The sequence below is a fragment of the Notamacropus eugenii genome, chromosome 1 (assembly GCF_028372415.1).
Source record: "Notamacropus eugenii isolate mMacEug1 chromosome 1, mMacEug1.pri_v2, whole genome shotgun sequence".
NCBI classification, from domain to species: Eukaryota; Metazoa; Chordata; class Mammalia; order Diprotodontia; family Macropodidae; genus Notamacropus; species Notamacropus eugenii.
Genome location: NC_092872.1, coordinates 469,082,492 through 469,104,284, shown reverse-complemented (window position 1 = coordinate 469,104,284; position 21,793 = coordinate 469,082,492). Strand labels below are relative to the sequence as shown.

At 38.1% G+C, this 21,793-nt stretch overlaps 2 protein-coding genes across 4 annotated transcripts in view; one reads left to right on the top strand and one right to left on the bottom strand.

Moving 5' to 3' along the window:
• The first annotated feature begins 90 nt into the window (after positions 1-90).
• AKTIP (AKT interacting protein) lies at positions 91-13,667 on the top strand. Of its 3 annotated transcripts, none has more exons than XM_072632223.1 (10): positions 91-307; positions 5,618-5,731; positions 6,944-7,149; positions 9,443-9,507; positions 9,596-9,696; positions 10,430-10,518; positions 10,593-10,691; positions 10,776-10,883; positions 12,302-12,362; positions 12,739-13,667. In XM_072632223.1, the coding sequence occupies exons 2-10, from the start codon at positions 5,651-5,653 to the stop codon at positions 12,847-12,849; spliced, it is 921 nt and encodes a 306-aa protein (XP_072488324.1). In that variant the 5' UTR covers positions 91-307; positions 5,618-5,650; the 3' UTR covers positions 12,850-13,667. The 3 variants fall into 3 exon arrangements, with proteins under 3 accessions (XP_072488324.1, XP_072488325.1, XP_072488323.1); XM_072632224.1 differs by lacking the exon at positions 91-307 and adding an exon at positions 371-526 and having other exon boundaries at positions 12,742-13,667; XM_072632222.1 differs by lacking the exon at positions 91-307 and adding an exon at positions 371-526.
• A 99-nt stretch (positions 13,668-13,766) lies between these two features.
• The window catches only part of RBL2 (RB transcriptional corepressor like 2), a 44,270-nt gene continuing 36,243 nt past the window's right edge, over positions 13,767-21,793 (bottom strand). The window contains exons 19-22 of the mRNA XM_072632221.1: positions 21,456-21,558; positions 20,560-20,765; positions 18,559-18,723; positions 13,767-15,428 (exon numbers count right to left, since the gene is read on the bottom strand). Coding sequence (XP_072488322.1) covers positions 15,258-15,428; positions 18,559-18,723; positions 20,560-20,765; positions 21,456-21,558 — 645 coding nt within the window. The 3' untranslated portion in view covers positions 13,767-15,257. The remainder of the gene's footprint in view (positions 15,429-18,558; positions 18,724-20,559; positions 20,766-21,455; positions 21,559-21,793) is intronic.

Genomic DNA, 21,793 nt, shown 5'->3' with positions numbered 1-21,793 from the left:
TGACTGGCTGGGACTTTGCGCCGGCATAAACCTTTGGGCGTGTCTCCTCTGGGATTGACGGAACCTTAGACCAATCACGCTCAGCCACCCATTTCCTACTTTTCTGCTCTCTCTCCCTTTCGCCCGTTGGGAGGGGTTGTTACCCCCGCCCCCCCTCCGTGAGTGACAGTTCTCAGCCCCCTCACCCTCCGACGCTGTTGCGTAATCCTGCGCCCAGGTGCCGCCCTTGGGGAAGGGGGCGGGTTTGATTGGCAGGAGGGTGGGCCAGCCATCCCCAGGCTCCCGGAAGATCGCTCTTGACCGGCAGGTGCGGCCACCACTTAACAAACAAAGCTTAGGCGGAAGTGTGTGGCTTTTTCCCGAGTGGGGCGGAGTCAAACTCTGAGGGAGGGGAGAAGGACGGCGGCGCGGGGGGGGCGGGCCGAGCGCTGCGGCCGGAGATGGTGTCGGGCAGCTGCGGCGCTCGGGGGAGGACGCTGTTCTGAGGCACCGGGGGCCGGACTGGGGCCAGCCGCCGGGCCGTCCGGTAAGCAACCCCCGCGCGGAGTGGGAGCGACGACCCCAGGGAGCCCCTTTTCCCCCTCCCTCCCGTAACTGCTTCTCCTCCTTACCCCGCGGTCGGTCCCCGGCACTGCCCCCTCCGTACGCACGGCGGCCGTGCAGGGACACGGAGGCGGGGCCGCTCCGGGGCCGGGGGCACCTGTCGGCGCTTCCCTCTCTCCCCCTCCTTTTCTTCCCAGGCACCTGCTCTGGAGACCTCGGTTCGCCCCGGCGCGGGGGTCCCAGTGCGCCCAGGCCCCGGGGAGGGCGCGGCGCCTGAGAGGCCCTGGTAACCCGTGTCCCTGCGAGCCCGACGGGGTCCTGGGCCCAGGGAGCCCCGCGAATGCAGGGCCGCCGGGAGAGGGACCGAGGGCGGCAGCCTGGGCTGGCCCGGGAAGGCCCCGCAGCTCCCTGCAGCGGGAGGCCGGCCCGAGGAGGCTGGCGTGGGCTGGCTCGGGCGGAGCACAGTCCTATCCGAGTGTGTCTCTCCTCCTCCTTGTCCCTCTTTGCTACCTCCGTGGGGTTGTTTATTTCTTGATTTCGTTATGTCTTTCTGGCTTGGGTGTCTCTTTCTCCTTGGGGTTGAAATGTTTCTAGGGATGTTTTCCCAGCCAGAGTTTTCGTTATGCTGTTTCATCGTCTCTGGGATTTGACGTACTTTGGAGCCTTTGCCCTCTCCAGGGTCTGGCTGAATTTTTTTCCTCCTGATTTCAGTGAATGAATTGTACTCTTCCTTCCCCATCCCCCTCAGACCACATGATTAAGGTAGTTTACAAAAGATACACAGTAATTTATGATGCCCTGTTCACTGGCTCATACCATCTAGTTAAAGTTGGAAGACAAGAATGCACTCATTAGCTTGCCACACTTACAGGTTTAGCTAGATTCTTTGCATACAGGGAAACAGTTTCCACCCTATGCTGTTAATGTCCCTTAGAGAAAATGCCAGAGGTTTGCTTCTGGGCAAAAACTAGAGTGGCTGTAAACAACGCCGTTTCGGACAACCCATAGTGCTGGGTTATGGTTTTCGTTTTATTTCTTTTGAATTCAGCAAATGTTTATTAAAACTTCGGGCTACAAAGATGTTTTAAATGACAGAGTCCCTTGCGCTCAAGGAGTTTACGTTTTATCAAGGAGAAGAGGCAGCCTGATTTACTGGAGAACTGGTTTAGAGGTCCTGCATCTGACATACTACCCATGTTGCTTGGGGACTCTGTGTCCCTAGGTAACTGAGTCTAGATTTGCAAAGAAAGGTGTCGATCTGCTTGATGTCACAGGTCAGGACCATTAAAAAAAAAAAGACATGTCTTTTAAGGAGGTCTCAAGGTCTTTTAAGGAGGGAGAGAGGACTCAATTATAGAAGTCTAAATGGAAGAGGTGGCACCTGAGTTAAATCTTGATGATAGTAATTCTGAGAGGCTTGGCTGAGGCAGCAGAGTATATTCTCAGGTATGGTAAACAGCTCTGCACAGGGGTGGGAAATGCCATGTCAAGTGTAAGGAATAACTAAGTAGTCCAGTGTGACTGGAATGTAGAGAACATGGCCCCTTGCCATTTGAAAAGTCATTTTCTAAAAGTTACTTTGAGAAATGTATCAAGTTCCAAGGAACTGCATATTTCTACAGGAGGTTACAGTTTTTATTTTGCCTATTCAGGGTCATCACATAAGGCTGGCCAAGATAGAATCCTTTCTCAGCCTCTTACTAAAGGGGAAGATCAGATTTATTTTGACAGTCAATTAAAATGCTTCAAGCAAAAATGAGTGATACTTGTTTCTTCATCTTTTGAATTTAGTTGTTACTAAAAGCTCTCCTGTCTTTTACTACCATCCTGTTGCAGCTTTCATTAAAGGATGAGAACCATAAGTTTTCCAGGTGTTTTGGTTGCTAACTGCTCCTGACAAATAGTTTGGTATGGTGGACAAAGTGTTGGACTTGGAGTTTGAATCCTTCCTCAGACATTAATAGTTATGTGACCTTGAGCGAGTCACCTAACCTCTTCTTACCTGTAAAATGAGAAGAATAATAGCTCCTACCTCACAGGGTTATTGTGAAGATCAAATGAGATGTCATGTAAAGTGCTTTGTAAACTTTTAGGTAGCTTTTATTGTAGTACTTTTTATTACTGAAAAAAGATGAAATTAAAAAGCTGTTTTCTATGCTTTGTAGTATAGTATTATAGAAGGAGCACTGGACTGGGTTATAGTACACCTGGGTTCTAGATTCAGTGCTGCTGCTGACTGGTTTTAGGCCCTTAAAAACAATTTAGTTTGGATTCATTGAACAATAAGCACCTAATATGGGCTAAGGTGCTTAGCTAGGAACTGGGGCAAAAATAGAAATCATTCAGACCTTGCTTTCAAGGAAAAAAGGGAGTAAAGTCATTTCCTTTTTCTGGGCCTCAGTTTTCTCTTTTGTAGAATGAGGGAGTAACTATTAATGATTTACAAGATTCTTTTTCATTTTGCACAATTCTAGAATCACCAACTATTTTAGTTTTCAAAGGCGTATTGAAAATACAGCTTTGAAATGGGCTATACGTGAATGATTGGGAGGCATGCAGTAGCTGACCGGAAGTAGCAGTGCCTTTGGGTCAACTTTAGTCTTAGCAGCAATTTCAGGAAAGCAGGTGTTAAGTGCTGCTTATTTTACAGAATCTATAAGAGTTGGTTTATCCATTTCAAGCTGTAGCTGAACAGGAATCTAATCCTTCACAACAAAAGATCTCTAACAAGTGGTCATCTATCCTTTGCTTGAAAACTTCAGAGACACTAGAAGCAGGGCTGTCCATTATCACTATTAAGCAATAAGACCAGAAAAAAAAACTAGAAGGAATATGCATAGACAAAGAAGAAACAAAACTATCACTTTTTTCAAATGATATGATTTAGAGAATCCCAAAAAGTCGACTGAATAAGTAATTGAATTATTTACCACATCAGCAAAGTTGGAGGGTATAAAATAAACCCACACATATCATCTGCGTTTTTGTGTATTAAGACTTCAGAGACTGAAACTCTACTACTTCTGTACCAGTACCGAACACCAAGTATTAGGAAGTTTTTCCTTACTTTAATCTTTCATTAACCTTTCTCTCTGGAACTCTGCTTTCAGTTTTTCTCCAGGGTAAACATCTCCAGTTCAGTATGGCATAATTTATAATTCCCTTACCATCCTCATGACCTGTTGCTTTTTGTGTATAATTTGGAGAGCACTCATTAAATTTTGAGCTTGTAGAGGGCAGGGATTATGTTTTTCCTTTCTTTGTACTCACAGTACTTATCACAGTGTCATAGGAGATTAGTCAATGTTTATTGATTGATGATCACATCTATATACATATTTTTTATGTCTTATGCATCCACTTTTGAAGAGTGAAAAGAGATTATATTACTTTTCCGATATAACCTAATACGTTAGGAAAATTGAGACTTAACTCCCAGGATCATCACACTTCAGTGATTTGATTATTGGATTTAATTACTTCTCAGAAGTAACTCAGCTAAGGATTGTTTGCCCTCTACAGATGGGAATGACAGGAGTTCATGCATACATGTTTGTGTATATGTGTATACATGTATGTGTGTGTGTACATACACATACATGGTTTTAAAGGAAACATTTGATATCTTTTAATTACATCCATTTAGCAGGTAAATGTAGACCTACTGCTGATGCCAAATTACTAATTTTATGCAGTATAACCTAAGTAATGCTGAGGTCCTTGTTGCCTGCCAACAAATATTCGAATGTTGGCTATATTTAAAGTGCTGTAGGAAGATATAGAATTTATAATTTTTACATTCAAAAAACTTATAGTGTAGATGGGGAGACATTAGCTATTACTGAGTGCAGATATTGGCTGGCACGGTTATTTACAAAGCCTGGATACTTACTGATTTAGTAAAACACTGCCCATGTTTATTTGAGTTTTACACACATTTTTACAGTTAATTAGTTTGAGTGAGTTCCTACCTAGATCTCACTAATCAGGATTAGAAAGAGCACCAAAGTTCACCAAAGTCTTTACTTTCTGTTCTAATTATTCAGTTTGGCTTCTTTTGGCTTCTTGTCATTCTCCTCTTCCTTTGTATTTTTAGTAAATGACCTGCTGACTTAATATCCCTTGAGACAGCATGTTGTTTTCCTATCTGCTATTTGGAACACTGGTTGGAAGACAGTAATGCTTCTGCCGCTTTTGTTAGTAAAATCAGATGATATTTGTACTGTTCTAGCTTAACTGTAACTAGTCTCATACCCAACACTTTTAGTTAATTCACATTCCTTAAGTGACTGAAAAGTTTCCATATTTTCAGGAGATGTGCAGTCATTTTGTTGAAATGATAATGTGAAAAATATAAAGTCAAGGATTTTGTGGTATTTTAAAAGGATCACTGTATCTGGACAGGAGACCTGGATTCTGATTTGAGCATTGCCATTTTTAGCTGTGTACTCTTAAAAACTTCTGTTTCCTTATCTGTAAAATAAAGATATTTGCACTACTTACCCACATAGGGTGCTTGTGAAGAGAGCACTTGCAAAACCTTATAAATGTGAATAGTTATTATTACCCTTTAACTGTACATCTCTCTGAATGAGAAAACATTCAGAAATGGGATGGCCCATGTTTAACAAATGTTTAAATAACAATTATAGTGCAGTGAATCAGTCAGCTTGTGCCTAAATTACATGACTGTGCTCAATTTTACTTTAATAGCTGTATAACAAACAAATAAACTAAAATGTACATATTTTTTGTATGTCTAGCACAAATGTGAAGTGGACCACAATATCACTACATACATGGTGACACGTTCTCCCTAGAGAAAAAGTGGTTTGAACAATGAATGAATAAATAGGATAGGGAGAGACTGAGGCCAGCAGGGGGTGGGGGTGGAATTTTTAACAGATTAAAGAAAAATGACAAAAGATCATGTTTTACAAACTGACTTTTGAGTGGGGAAAAAATGCTATTTTTTAATTTGAATTAAATACTTATTTCTTAATTTCAGAATTCTTGACTATTTCAGAAATCTTTAATATCTGTATTGATGTCTTTTTCCTTATCCTTTTTAAAGGTGGAAAGTGAATCTTGAGGGCTTGACAGTTTGATGACAGAGGATTTAATTTCTTTGCTTGGAATACACGTTATGAACCCTTTCTGGAGCATGTCTACAGGTTCTGCACGCAAGGTGAAACCGTACTAATTTATTATGAAAATCTATTTCTTTATATATCCGAGAACTGTATTAGAATCTACCATAAAATACAAAGCTCCCCTTTAAGAGTTGTATGAAAAAGTTGTATTGGAGAAATCTTGTAGTAACTAAATGTGATTATAAATGTGTTTTACAGAGAAAAAATTGATGTCACAATTTAAAAAATATTATCTAGCTCATATCTACATATTTTATGTAACAACTAGGTAGCTACCGCACAACTGAATCGAAACCCACTCATTGCACATATTTGAGGAGTTTTTTATATGTGTAGGAGTTTAGTGCAAGTTTAGAGAATCCTGAGGAAAGATCAGTCTTGGTAGATCCTATCATACTTGATTTAGAATTGAAGACTTGTAAAATTTGAGACCTCACTCATTCCCTCTTGTTCAACAGAATGAAATTCAATAATGCTCTTAAGGGAGGATTTTAACTTTGTCCAAAATTCAGTCTTTGATGGTACCTGACCCAAGGAAGCTCTGAGCTGAATAGTTTAGTCACTATGACTCATTTAGGCCTTTGTCTTTGACTAAGGGTGACAGTTATCCTGGTGATATTCAAAATGTGGAAACCTACCCATTAGGAACAGGATCAAATTCAGACTCAGGCAAGTGAGAAATTAACTTCACTCTTTTGTCTCTAACATGAGTGCCCAACATCATCAGGTGGTAACTAATTTCAGTCATTCCCAACTACTTACTTAGTGTTCAGCTTCTTATTTGCCTTTTAGTACCATCTAAGTATAGGAGAAGTCATCTGGATTTTGAATGGTGGTAGAATATAAAATGTTTAGTAATAGATTACATATATATTACAGCTACTAAAAGCAAACTTAATGGGAAAATATGACTAAACCATTTATACTGAGGTTGCCCATAATTTTAAATCATCTTTTGTCCTCATTTTTGACAGTGTCATTGCCTTATAGTCAGTCTTGCAGGAATAGTGGTTTTTAAAGGATGGAGGGAGGAGGAAGTGAGGAAAGTTTTTTTAATGTAATTTCAAATTATTTCAACTTTTAATTTTTACTGTAAAAAACCTGCTTGCCCACAGGTATCTTAAATATTTTTTTGATTATAACCTTAAAATTTTGTGAAAGCCCAATCCTAACTTTCAGATCATAGAACTAAAATTGCATATCTGAGAAGTCATTCTACTAAATGTTCTCAAAACTGTCTCTTATAGCGATCTGATGGTGAAGAGAAGACAGTGACTGGGGACCTGAAAATTAGTCCGCCACGAACTGCTCCAAAGAAACAGCTGCCTTCTATTCCTAAAAATGCTCTGCCGATAACTAAACCTACATCTCCTGCCCCTGCAGCGCAGTCAACAAATGGCACACATGCCTCTTATGGACCATTCTACTTGGAATATTCCCTTCTTGCTGAATTGTATGTTCTTCACAAACTATTTGGATTAAATTCTGAAGGGGGGGCCCAAAAGTAAATAATGAAGATTGTTTTGGGAAAATTGCTAAATGTAGTTCTCATAAAACCTTTAACATCTTTTGCAAATAAGTCTGAATGTGTGCTTGAAACTTTATTGCCAGTGATGTGATAATATCCTTTTAGCTAAGTATGTGTTATGTTACCTACATAGACTCTATGAAATGTAATCACTTCTAGTTGAGCTTGTGTGTAACTGGGAAATAAAATTTAGAAGAAAAGTTGTTAATTTTCTAGTCGTTGCTAATGGGGCAGAAATTTGCCTTTAGCATGCCTTTCTATTGGGCTTTTAAGACAGGATTCAAGTTATTCATTGTTCACATAGGAGATTCCTGTGAAGAACATTAATAGCCTTCTTTCAGCCTATAATCTAATGAAGCAGTTTATTTTGGAAGAGAGAGGAGAAAGAAGAGGATCAGTGGAAAGTGTATTGAACTTACAATCACAGGTCCCAGGTTTTTTCTTACTACTTGTTAGGACTACAGGCAAAGGACTTTTTTTGGGGTCTCAGTTTCTCTATTTCTAAAAATAAGGACTAGATAACTTTAGTTCTTTTCCAGCTCTAGATCTGTGGTCCTAAGGGGGAACCATGAAGAGTTCATTCATTTATACCCATCATTTAAGGAGCACTGAAACAACCTGTCAGTAATATAATAGTTAGATTGATGCTTGAAATTCCAGTGTAATTGTGATTGGGTGTGACTTAGTAATATTGTATAATCAGATTATTGTTTCTTGAAGCTAGGCAGTGAGTTGAACAGACAGACATCTGTTATGGTGACTACATCTTTATTTTGTGCTAGAACACGGTAATCATTTGATCTGGCAAATCTTGTGGTAGTTATGAGTGGTTACTGTCCTGTTGACATGCTTAGAAAATGAACTATTTGATAAACATATTACTGCAAAATAGTTTTTATTAAATATAAGCAGGTTGAAATTGAAAAAAATATATAGTAAGAGTAATAAAATAAGGGAAAGCAACTTATTTCCTACTGAAATTCAAGAAATTAGCAGTTTAATTTTTTAAAAGACACTAGATATTGTTACCCTTCTCAGGGTGGTCTGTCATGGTCCTACATGTACTCAGTGCTTTAATTTAATCACCAACAAGCATTTCTCAAGCCCCTGCTATATGCCACATACTGTGCTGGGTGCTAAGGATATAGAATACAAGAGAAAAAAGAATGGTCAGCAAGGGGAAGTAAATAAACCAGATCATGACTTTTCTTTTCCTTAGATATGGATAGGTCTCTGAGGTTCTTGAAGGCAAATGTATTCATTTAAAAAAAAAAAATTTTTAAAGGCTAGTATTTTACATATTCATGCATGAGCTGTTCTGTTCATACCAAGGCCCATAGATTTCAGTTTTCTTAGACTTAGCATCTCATTTTGAGGAGCTCTTTGCAACTTATACTCTTATGGCACCTCTTCTCATCGAGCACTTTGCAAATTTAAAACTGACTTTTATTCCAGTGCTGGTCTCTTGCACCTTACGAATTTTCAAGAGTTGTGATGAGCTTTAAAATGTCAGCTAAATAGGAAATACCAAGACATAATTCTTTAATCTTTAAAACTAAAGTAAATTTCTTGTTTGGGGATATTTGTATGTAAATATATACAGGCTTTTATGTTGAAACAAAGCAAGAGTCACTTGAATATAGTAATTATCCCAAATGTAATTGGAATGAGTATGTCCAAGATTTATTAATTGCTATTTTTTATTTTTTTAAAATTTATTCATTTCAACAAGTATTTATTCCACTCTGTGCAAGGTAGTAGTTAGTTCAGTGTACTAAACTTAGAAGGTCATTTCGTTCACAGATGTGTAACATTTTGGAGAGAGGTAGTGTCATCAGTTAAACTCATTTTCATTTTTCCATTCAGGAACTAATTTCTTAATCTGAAATAATTTTCCAGTTCATGCTGCTCCCAGTGATGTTCATTTATTTTGTTTTTTTCTCCCACTTAGGAAGTAAACCAGTTAGTTGGGCACTGAAACCTATGTGTGCTCTCCTGGTTATGCAAAAGCAATGGGCATGTTCACATGCTAACCAAGGAGTTTGTTTCTCCTCTTCTGTGTAGTTTGGCCTCACTCACCACTGTCATACTGGCAGTGACTGCCGTATGTTGGTAATCATCTGGTGTGTTTGCCCAGCTGATGACTGTGAGGCTGTCATCTGTAAATGCAGTTTATATTCACATAAGTTAATGTTTCCATCTAATGCTTCCATTCCAGCACCTTGGTTGTGAAGCAGAAGTTGCCTGGTGTCTATGTGCAGCCATCTTACCGCTCTGCATTAAGTAAGATATGGATTCTTTCTTCTCATTTCCAGTAGGGTCACTTTTTTTTTTTTAATATATAAATTTAAGACAACTTTTTCTTTGACAGTGTGGTTTGGAGTAATATTCATACGGAATGGACTTTATCAAGATGGAGTATTTAAGTTTACAGTTTATATCCCAGATAACTACCCAGATGGTGATTGTCCAGTAAGTAGTATGAAGCTTTGTATCTACCAATCCATGTTGTTGCTTGTAGACTTATTGAGGGCTAATTATTCACTTCCTGACTTAGTCCTTAATGCTTCAGTTTTCTAAAAAGCTTATCTCCATTTTATCCCAAAGTGGTATTTACTACTTTGTTATATCATAACTTCAAATATTTGAAAAGGAATCAGACTTACTCTGCTAGTTTCAGGGGGTTAAGGTAAGAGTAATGAGTAGTTGCAGAGAGCAGATTTTGGCATGATGTAAAGGGAAAAGTCCTTAAAATTAGTCTAAAAATGGTAGATAGAGCTGCCACCTTATTCCTCACTTGAAATCTGACTACTTATTTCATATATTGTAGAAAAGATTGTTATTTAAGTACGAGTTGGACTAGATGGCCTTTGAGAGGTTGCTTGCAGTCCTGAGGTTGTCTGAGCTCAGCTCAGCATGTTCCTCTTACTCGGAGATACTACAGTAGGACATTTACTATGTGATGGGAAGAATAGTTGTTCCACTAAGATGGCTTTCCTTTTATGGTGGTTTTCCTTAAACTTCTCAACCGTTAGCTTAAAAGAAAAACACTAAAAGTAATAATGGTTTCCCATACTCACATCGGCTCTTCTTGAGTTTAAGAGTGTAATGATATTCTTCTTCTGATTTATTATTCTATGTTTTTTATCTTCCTGGTCTGATAAATGTTAATGTTTTAATTTGTGCCATTTCTCTTTAAATGTAGCGCTTGGTGTTTGATATCCCCGTTTTCCACCCACTAGTTGATCCCATCTCAGGTGAATTGGATGTGAAGAGAGCATTTGCAAAATGGAGGTTAGTACTTTTTTTCTTAATGATATAATATTGCATGAGAAAGCCTTGGTAATAACTTCCCATTCCTTTTTTAGGAGGAACCATAATCACATTTGGCAAGTACTGATGTATGCACGACGAGTTTTCTACAAGATTGATACAACTACCCCTTTGAACCCTGAGGCTGCAGTATTGTATGTAACCTTTTCAATGTTGTATGATGAAATTGAGTGTTAAGCTATATTTACTGAGTTGAAAATTTTTTTTTCTAAATGTAGGTATGAAAAGGATGTTCAACTTTTTAAAAGTAAAGTGGTTGAGAGTGTCCAACTATGTACCACTCATTTATTCGATCAGCCTAAAATAGAAGATCCCTATGCAATTAGGTTAGTATATGATGCAGATAAATGACATTTTGTATTACTACATTGTCATGTTGTTCTCATGTGGTCCTAGGACAGCTGTCTACTTTAGGCAGCTAGGTAGTGTAGTGTATATATTGAGTCAGTAAGTCAAATCCAGCCTTAGACATGTACTAGCTGTATGACCCTGGGCAAGATATTTAACCTGTGTGCCTTAGTTTCTTCACCTGTAAAATGGGGATAAGAACACCTAACTCCACAGGTGGTTGTGAGGATCAAAAGAGGTAATATTTGTAAAGTTAAGCACATAGCTATGAGCCACAAAATTACCTGTTACATGGTAGGCACCATGTAAATGCTTTTTTCCTCCTTTTTCCCGTGCTGTTTCCTTCCCCCACTACTTTAAAAGCATCTGTGGAATACTTTGGTATTTGTTCCTTTATTACTCTGTCCTTGGCTTAGCAGGTGATGTTTAATCGCTGGTAGCTATAGGGTTCCCCCCACCTTCTGTGTGGGAAACCACATATTGTCATGTATTTTGCAGAAAAACAAGTCATAAATCTGGTTTGATTCCATGAATCTGAAAATTTTACCATTTATTTGGTAAATACTAGAGTCAGCATCAATTATCTATGGTACCTTGCATATTTATAGGCCTTCAGTTACTGATCGTGTCATCAAGTCAGAACATTGGGGATTTTGGGAAGATATAGTATAAACTAAGAGAAAGTTCACCTCTTTGAAGACTTAGGTCATTTCTTCTGTAGTTTCAAATCTCACCTTTAAAATATGTGACTTCATCCATGTTTGTATTCTGTACTGTAGTAGATATTTTCATGCATTTTTCTATCGAAAAAATTTCGTTACCATTAGGTATGCTTTTCTAACCTCAGACATCAAGCCTATCTTTGTGGCCTTTCAGCTTGTTAGGACTTGCCACTGGCATGGCCTTCTAGAATCCAGGGTCAGCTCCATGTCAGTGCAGCATTAGGGGATAGTTTTGACATAATTTCAACAATTACAAATAATGCTTTGCAGTCATTGAGTTTCACTCTCATAAAAATTTCATATAAAGCCAGGTGATACTTGAGACATTATTTAATCCCTCCTTCATTTTACAGATGCAAACAGATGTCTACGGTAACCAACATGGACTAGTTAAGAAGTTAGTTAATGACAGACAATTATTTTGGTGTTCTGTTATGCTCAAACAATCATGACACATCTTTATGTTCCTGAGCCAGCAGTAGCTTTAGATGTATAAAGGGCACTGTAAATAAGTCCATCATTTAGAATTATTTTCCAGAAATCTTATATCCCTGAGGGAGGGAAAGAATATTGGTTTTAGAATATCACTTGAGAATATGAATGTTCTAGCAAATGAAAAACTGACATATAAAACTTATTAAGTTTTTAAAGTCCTTGAATCTTCTTTCCCAAAGTTTTTCTCCATGGAATCCCTCTGTACATGATGATGCTAGAGAGAAGATGCTGACTCAGAAAGTAGGTAGATTTAATTCCTAAAAATATGTATGTTTTCTAAGTTCTCTGTAACAGACTAACTCAGGATTTAATTTTATATTTTTCTTATTTTGAATAACTTTTTCCAGAAAATGAGATCCTGCTATTCCATATCTTGGGGAAAAAATGAAAAGCTATAGGCTTCTGTTTCTGCCTGCAAAAATATGTATTTTTTCTAAGTTCTCTGTAAGCTGAGGCTAACTCAGGATTTAATTTTACATTTTTCTTATTTTGAATAACTTATAGAAAATGAGATCCTGCTATTCCATATCTTGGGGAAAAAATGAAAAGTTATAGGCTTCTGTTTCTGCCTGCCTCTTCTTTAATTTTTAATGCCTTGTTTTTTTATTATGCCTAGAAGAAGCCAGAAGAACAGCATAGTAAAAACCTCCATGTCGCTGGCCTGTCGTGGGTAAAGCCTGGCTCAGTGCAACCTTTCAGTAAAGAGGAGAAAACAGTAACAACTTAAACGAATTTCTGAATGTTGGTGCACCGAGCACTTTTCTGCTGGTGAAGGGAGAAGAGCAGAAAGAAATTTTTCTGCTGGACTCTGGACTAGTTAAGCTGACCAATGGCCGTGACTGTAAAGAGTAAAACTGCTCGAACAAAGACTGATTTTTGGTGTTTTACATGTACATCTAGGTCTAACAGAATTTTGGAAGACTTCTCTTTAAATAATGCAATATTTCTGTTAGAAGTTTCTTTAGGGTGGTTATCTAGTTGAGTACTCCAAATTATTGGGGATTTTTGAAGGGGCTTTTAAACTTATTTTTCTTCCCAGAAATAGCCTTTTTAAAAACCTAATTGGCTGAATGATTAGCAGGAAATCTGATGCTGAAGGCAAGGTAAGCTGCATTCATTTCAACTAATATAGCAGACAGAGTTTAACACTAATGGTCTTGAAAGCAATGGTTTCAGTTGTAAATATGCTAGAATGTGGAATTGTATATAGAGCTGGTTTAGTAACTGAGCACTTTTAAGTGAAAGATAAACTGAGACTGCTAGTCAGCCTACTGTCTTACTGATTTACAAGCTGATACTGTCACTGAAGCACACATTAGTCTGATGAAAGGAGACCAGAACACTATGATTTGTAGTTTTTTTGGTGTGTTGTTTTCCCCAAAGCAAACTACAGTTGTATTTTTTTTTAATGGTTATGTCTTTTGGGGACCTTTAAATAAAAGGTTCCTGATGGAGTCAAAGGTAATTTTCATGACACTGAGGTGCCTGCTCTGCTAGTGTGACTAATGTGTGTTCAGTAGTGACAAAATAAATTGGAAAAAATTACTGCTTTTTTCTCTTGTCATTTGTTTTGTATTATGTGGGGATAAATTAAACCCAAGGGATGTCCTGCCTTTTTCCCCAACAGAACTAAGAATCCAAAGATCAGTTTATAAATGCTTTTATTGAAAAATACACTTGTAATATTTTCATACAAAATTACAGTAGCAATAGGTAAGCATCTTGACAATTTTATAAATATTTTTACAGACACTATTCCATTTGAACAGTGTTAAAAGTTCCATATTTCAGACCAGTATGAAGTTACTTAGTAACTTGTTTTATACTAATTCAATTTACAACTGAATTATATCTTCCTAATAGATTATTCAACTTTGAAACTGAACAGGAATGATTAATAAAGGTATATCATTCAACTGCTGTTAGCATTTAATACTCCTTAATTTGTAAGCGCTAAAGGTTTGAACTAATGAAAATATAAATTCTGAACTCGATCCAGTTTTTTTTTTTCACCTGAAGATGTCAGGTATAGTGGCAGCATATCCAAAGCTATTTAGAAATTTTAAATTAATAGCTGCAAGTTTGTTTTTTTTTTTTGGAATAGCTACCTCCAAAGGCGAGAGATCATAATTTTTCTGATTAACCTAATAGGTCAACTTGATTTTGAACATTTTAAACTGATTTCTGAGATCAAGCAAAATTAGAACTCCCCTACCTTAAAAAAATGCTAAAGGAATTCAAGCGCCCACAACTGTCGAACTTAACAGTTTTAAAACACTGCTTGTTTTTTAAAAAATAAATACAAAAGGTCAGATTAAAAAGAATTTTTAATGTTTATCCTGGAGAAAGTCCTGTACTTAATGTTCACATTGTAGAAAGTGCCATTGCAAGTATACAGCAAAAAATAATTCATCTGGGTTATAAAACCATGCTTTTTACAGCCTAAAGTGCCATATCTTATACAAGCTCACTTTCACACATTGCACAGACACATAAAACAATCACTGCAAAGTGCCCAAGAATTTTTAAAAGCCCACCACGTAACAGAGTTCTTAAGGGAAGAGGAGACATACTAAATAATTCTTGATAGTTTATCAATAATATTTTTCTTTTCTGTCCATTTTCCCTTAGGGTTGCATAAATCCTTTATTCATGCAACAATTTACCCTAAAACTTTCAACTATGTACATGTCTGGGGTGATGCAGAATAGGGAGGAATGAGTTTGAAATATAGCTTCCCTGGTGTAGTAGCTACTTTTTAAAATTATCATTAAAAATGCTCCTAAGAAGAATATTCTTTAGATAGGAATAAGTTTACATAAAGACTTCTCTGGAAATCTCTTACAAAGAATGAAAATATGGAAGCTAAGTAGCCTTTCCCTAGGGACTGTGGCTATGTAGACTTGAGGAAATAACATTAGAAAGCTTCTTGGGTATGGCAGCTGGGCTGAACACATACTTTATAAGCAAAGTGTGAGATCTACAGTCTGCTGGGAAAAGAATCTCAGTTCTTTAAACAAGACTTGACGGTTTGGCTGGACTAGATTAAGGGAGAAAGCCCCATACTTTGGCATATCTTAAATGCTGCTGCTGCAATCATTTTTGAGAAGACGGCTTCAATACTAGGGACTAACCTTAATGGGTCCCTCTGTCATTAGCTACATCTTGTAGGCGTCGTAGTAAGGCAGTATGATTTTCTGGGCAAATCCTTTTAGCTGGTGATTCACTTCCATCTTCTAAAAGAATGCCTCTCTTCTTGGTTGGAGTTTCCCCAGTTCGTATCATACTATTGATCTCTTTCAGCCTCTACATTAACAAATAGGAGAAGACATTGTAATGGGCTAATGATATCAGAGGTTTGTAAATTTACATTATTCCTGGTAACAAGATGTTTAATCAAAGGTCCAGTTAAAATCAGTGAGGAAAACCCCCCACAAATTTAAACCTTTATAAATGGTAAACAAACATAGTGGGGTGGAAGGAAGGATAGGAAGAACACCCTCCAAGCCTACTTATTAAGATATTTTGGCTTTTAATCTACCTTTGAGAAGGTGAAAGAATTATGAAACTGATTTAGAAGACTTTAGTGTTGTGAAGGTCAGTCACTGAAGGTGGCACAGGGGGACCTGGAAGGATTTAAAACATTGGAAAACTACTCCAGCTGAAAGGCAGAGAAAGCTGGGTGGGGTTGTCAAGCTGTAAAGCACAGTGAGAACTCCATAATGGGCCATAGTAGTTAAAACAGGGGATCTATTTGCAAGAATAATAAAGATTAAGGAACTCATTCCCATCAAGTAGGGGAAGGAGGGTGAAATTTTCAGCAATGTACGTAGTATTTTTATTTCTGTCCCAGTCAAACGATTTGTATCTATATTCAAAAGTTCAGGTTGATTTCCCTGCTAAAAGTGAAGGTGGTAGAGTGAGGTGGTCAAGGTCCTCCTCTCTGGGTCAAGTAAAATGAAATGTTCCTGAATAAAATAGAGAGCTGCAGTGTGCAATTAAAGAATCTGAAAAGAATCCTGACCAGTAGGTGAAAGACTGTCATGTAGGGAAGGAGCATCACCGAACACCTAGACCTCGGAAAAAGAAGGTTCTTTCCCAAAACACACTGAATGCTTTGAAGAAGCAGCTGTTCATCCTTCAATGAATGATAATATGGAGCCACATTGCTATCAGGAGAAGGACTCAGTAAAAGTGGGAGGAAGAAAAGTAGTAGCAGTTGGTATGGTGACTTCTTGCTGAGAATGCTGAAGTAGATAATTGTCAACCTGCTAGCACTACAAAAATGTGTGCTGTTTGCCCAAAGTACATTGGCAAGATGTGACAGATTTCTAGGACTTAGAAAAATCAGATGACTACCACCCCACCTCTAGTGGTACAGGGTACTCAAATGGTAGTACCAGATAGTCTAGAAAGGATAATTAAATATGCTAAATGCTTGAGCATGAAACTGAAGACCTTGGGGACATAGGTGGTATTGTCATCACTACTACCCACAAAAGGCAAGAGATTGAGAAGAGGCAGATCTGAAAAGTGCATAACACTGTGCACTTTGGTTTGAGAACAAAATTAGATTCCTGAAACAGGAATGACACATGCTTGGACTAGGACTGACTATACCTAATGAAGGATGCTAAGAATGTATTTGCCTTATGTCTTGAAAATCTAATCAAAGGGGTATTTAACTGAAAGGAAAGGGTGAGGCAAACAATTGCCAATGTATATCCACCAATCTATAAGATGGGAGTAGCCACAATATAGGAAGAGAGGCAGTAGATATCATGAGACAAAAAATCCAAGAAAAGGTACCAGCTAAAAACAAAGCACTAGTTTTATATGTCTATAAAAAGTATACAACAAAATACAGATAAGAAACAGCATGAACTACAGATTCTAGTATAAAGAGGCCTTGTATGTATCTGAGATTTGGTAATGTTGTGACCCTTGACTAAAGTATGATTCTGAAAGGATATGCCCTAATCAAAAGGAACAGAATGGGGAAGGGGAGGTGAAGTGTTAAGCAAAATTTCATGAGCAAGTCTAGGAATCAGAGGAAATTGTGTTACTATCAATGGAGACAGATACAAGTAGTGTGTCATCATAGGATGATGCTTCATACTGCCTTTGTAGAAAGATGTAGTAACTGAGGAGTTTGGGGAGCCTAGTACAAGAGTGATGGGGATTTCAATTTTCCATATAGTGGAACAGTTAATAATTTTGCAAAGAAGTTCAATTTTAACTTGGTAAGTGGTCTCTGGTGAAGTGCTCTAGGGATCTGTACTTGGCCCTGTGGTGTTTAGCAGTTTTATCAATGACCTGGATAAAGTTATAGCTAGTATGCTTATTACAGCTGGAAAGGTTGGCTTAGACTACAACACGAAGTCAAAGGAACACTGAAAAGTCTAAAGGATCAGTGTAAAGTCTTACACCTGGTTTCAAAAAAATCATCCTCACAAATACAAGACGGAAGGCATAGCTATATAGTTCATATGGAAAAGATCTAAGTGATTTAGTGGACTTCAAGATCAATGAATCACTTCTATGATATGGCAGCTAAGACAGCAAACTGTCTTGGGCTGTACTAATAATAAGCAAGCAATGTTTAGTACTGGGGAAGTGATGGTCCCATTGTGCTCTGCCCTTATCAGGCCACACTTAGAAGGCCATGCTCAGTATGAGTATTACATTTTAAGGACAGTAAGGCATAAAGGATCAAGAGCAGGAGTCATAAATACCTCTTTGGAAATCTGGTGAAACATGGACACTTCAGAATAATGTTTATAAAGGCATAAAAGATATAGGATTACAAAGGAAGACAATTATACTCAAAATATAGTTCTCAAAACTTTTTTTTTAAAAGTTCACCAGACATTTTGTAAAGGAAATTGATTAGTATGGTCAGAGGCCTCCAGATCATGGCAATGCCAGATCAATTGAAATAACTGAGGATTTTTAGCCTAGAGAAAAGATTAAAGGGAGACTACATCATAACTTTTCAAATATTTAATGGGTTGTCATGGGAAAGAAGGCTTTGGTTTATTTTGTTTGACTTCAAAGGAAAGAACTAGGTGTGATAGAAGGAAACTGCACAAGAAGATTTGGTTTTATGTAAATGAAAGAAAAACAGAAGTATTCCCAAGGTCAAATGGACAGCCTCAAACAAAAGCTATATGGTAGAAGGAATTCTTGCTCAGGTAGATAGCCCCTGTGGCCCATTCTATCTCTGAGATTCTATAATTCTTCGCTATAACCAAATTTAGAATTATTTCATTAAAACCATGATTAGTTAAGAATGTCTTTTGTTGTTGGGCACCTGCTACCCTGCTTTCCCCAGTTACTAATGATTAGTTCTAAGTGTTCAGTATGAGACACTTAACCTACACTTAGCCTTTGTAGCACTGGGCAGATTGAATCTAAGATTTCAAATAGCTCTCACCTTTGAAGGACTGCTGCTGAAATAGTAGAAAATCTTTTCCCGAGGAGAAAGCATCATTTCATTCTTATGGGGAGAAATGTAGACAGGGTGATTCTGGGACAACTGTATTCGGCGAGGGGAGCCTGTTCTTACAAATGGGTAGGGAGAAAGTGGAGGAACGTCAGTCTGTTAAATAAAAAATTATAAAACTGTCAGTAACTGCTCTCAGACAGGCAAACAAGCAGCAACATCTAAGCTAATTGGATTTATTTTTTTTAAAAGTGGTATAAAGGCAACACATCATTCTGTGTGGGCCTTTTTTCTGGCCAAGGCAAATCCCCTCTGTACACAAGTGATTCATGCCATTTGTTGTTTAGTAGATTACTCCTCTATCATCTCCACTCTCACTTATCTTCAAATCCCTCCCTGTCTATAGGCTACTTCCCTACTACCTACAAACATGTTCATGTCTCCCCAATCCTCAAAAACCTTCACCTGCTCCATCCATCTTGGCTAGCTATCATCCCTTCCTAGCTCTACCTCGCTCATTTGTGGCTCCTCTCCTCGAGAAGCCCTCCACTTCCTTTCCTCTTACTTCCTTCTTAATTCTCTGCAGTCTGGCTTCCAAATTCATCATTCAACAGATACTACTCTCTCCAAAGTCACTAATGTCTTAATTGCCAAATCTACTGGCCCGTTCTAAATCTTCGTTCTTCTTGAAGTCTCCATGGCCTTTGACAACACTGATTATTCTCTTCTCCTTGGTACTCTCTACTCCATTTTCCATTTCCATTTTCTCCCAGTTCTCCGACCTGTCTGACCATTCCTTAATCTCCTTTACTGGATCCTTCATCCAGGTCACACCTACTAACCATGAGTGTTAGTTCCCCGTAGGCTCTTTTCTCTTCACCTTCGATGCTATTTCTCTTGGTGATCTCATTAGCTTGCATCCAGTGATTATCTCTTTGCTGCTTATTCTCATATCTGCTTATCTGGCTCTAACCTCTCTACTGAGCTTACTCAGATGAATCTCACATCTGCAACTGTCTTTTGGACATCGTGAACTGGATGTCCCATGGACATTTTAAACTGATCATGTCTAAAACTATTATTTCCACCCCCCCCCCCCAAATTCTCCCTTCTAACTTCCCAATTACTGTTGAGTATACTACCATCTTCCCAAATAGGGTATCATTCTCAATCCCTCACTCTCCCCAGCCCCCATCAAATGTTGCCAAATTCTGTCAATTCTACCCTCACAACATCTCTGATCTATACTCCATTTTTAACTCTGACACTGCCACCACCCTGGTGCAGGTCTTTACCACCTAATTCTGGGTTTACTGCAATAGCCTACAGGTTCCTTCCTGCCACAAACTTCTCCTTATTCCAGGCCAGCTGTCAGTGACCTTCCTGAAGTGCAGGTCTTACCATATTGCCACCCTGTGCAGTATCCTCCAGTGATTTCCTGTCATCTCCAGGACTAAATACCAAATCCTCTGGCATTCGTAACCTTCATGATCTGGTCCATTCCTCATCTTTCCAGTCTTCTTATACCTTATAAGTTTCTCTTCTCTCTCTCTCTGTTCACCTCCCTTCCTGCCCAATTCCAAGTACTCTGTGATCCAGCCTCTCCTTGCTTTTCCTTGTTTGTACATAATTGTTTGCACGTTAGACTGTAAACTCCTGAAGAGCAGGGATTGTCTTTCATCTTTTCGTTTGTGTCCCTAGTACATAGCCTAGTGCCTGGCACATACTAAAGTACTTAATGTTTACTGCCTGAAAAATAAGCAACATTTTGTGCTAATACAGAGTGTGGGTTGGGATGTATACCACTTTAACATCTCTAGAGCACTTTATTATAAACTGAAACTACAGTACTAGAGTAGTACTTCTGTTAAATTGCCTGCATTACTTTTTAATGAATCTCTCTTAATTTTCCAAATTCAATGAGAAAACTCACAGAAAATAAATCATTGCTGAAAATTAGTGAAGATAATAGTTAATAATAGTTAAACTTACTGTGTTTGCCTGAGAGTATTTCCGGGCAAATGTTTGAATTTGCTCTACATAGATATTGTTGTAAAATTGAATGAGATCCCCCCTCTCTTCCTCTTCAACATCACTGTTGGCCCCAGTGAGACGAGTTGGAGTTGGAGGGGCACTGTTGGGTTGTGGAACTGGCAGAGTACTACTAGACCTCATGACTGGGCTAGAGTCTCTGCTTGCTAGAAGAGATGTAATAATAAAAGGTATTATATAACATCTTGCTAAACCAATCTGGTAACACAAGAGACTATTTTATACTATGTCAGAAAAGAATATTTGCATTAAAGGGTAAGTTTGACTTGTGTTTATATCCTCTGGCCCCCTGGCACGTAGGAGCACCTGTTATTCACAGTATATCATACCTGTAAACTTATTACTACATTACAGCAAATCCGTTATAGTGCCATGTACACAGTTTATCATTCAAAATATTTTTTCATTTTTTATGACTAAAGCATTTTTAATCTCCAGGTAGCAAATTGGTGAGCCACTTGTGGCAAATAATATATATTAAGTCTGTTTACTTAGCTAAGTTTTAAATGATCAATTAGAAAGTGCTTTCTTCATTTACCCTACCTCCACAAGATGGGTATCTGTATTTTCAGGAGCCCAGGGCCCTAGGCTGACTGGTTTACCTAATATTTCCAGCATCCTGTTCCTGCTACTACATGCCATAAAGCCAGTGAACAGAAAAATTCCTATCAGACATCATCTTTGAACACCATCTAGAACATGGCAGGAGTATTTTTCATGTATCTAAAGAAGTTAATGTGTAAATAATTTTCTTTTCTACTAAAACAACATTTCTGATTTGCTGATCAAGAAAAGAAATTTCTAATTTTATAACAGTTCATTAAGGTGCTACTTACTTCTGTCTTTGTTCACTTCTGTAGGGGAATTTTGGTGGCTTCTATTATCACTGCTAGCAGAATTTCTTCTTCTCCTCCTCTTTATTAAGACACTCCTATATACCTACAGAAAGATTCAGATAATTAAGATGAAGGTACTTTATAACAAGTCCAATATCTCTACCCAGGGTTATTACAGTTCATACTAACCCGAACATCTCAATTTTCCAATTTACACATTGATCTAGCATAACTGCTCTTGAAAAAAGGAAAATTCATTGATTTGGGTCAACGTTTGTACCCATGTTACTTTTTGCCTATTCACATCTAGTTGAAAACTGACATCTTGGTGGGGAAAA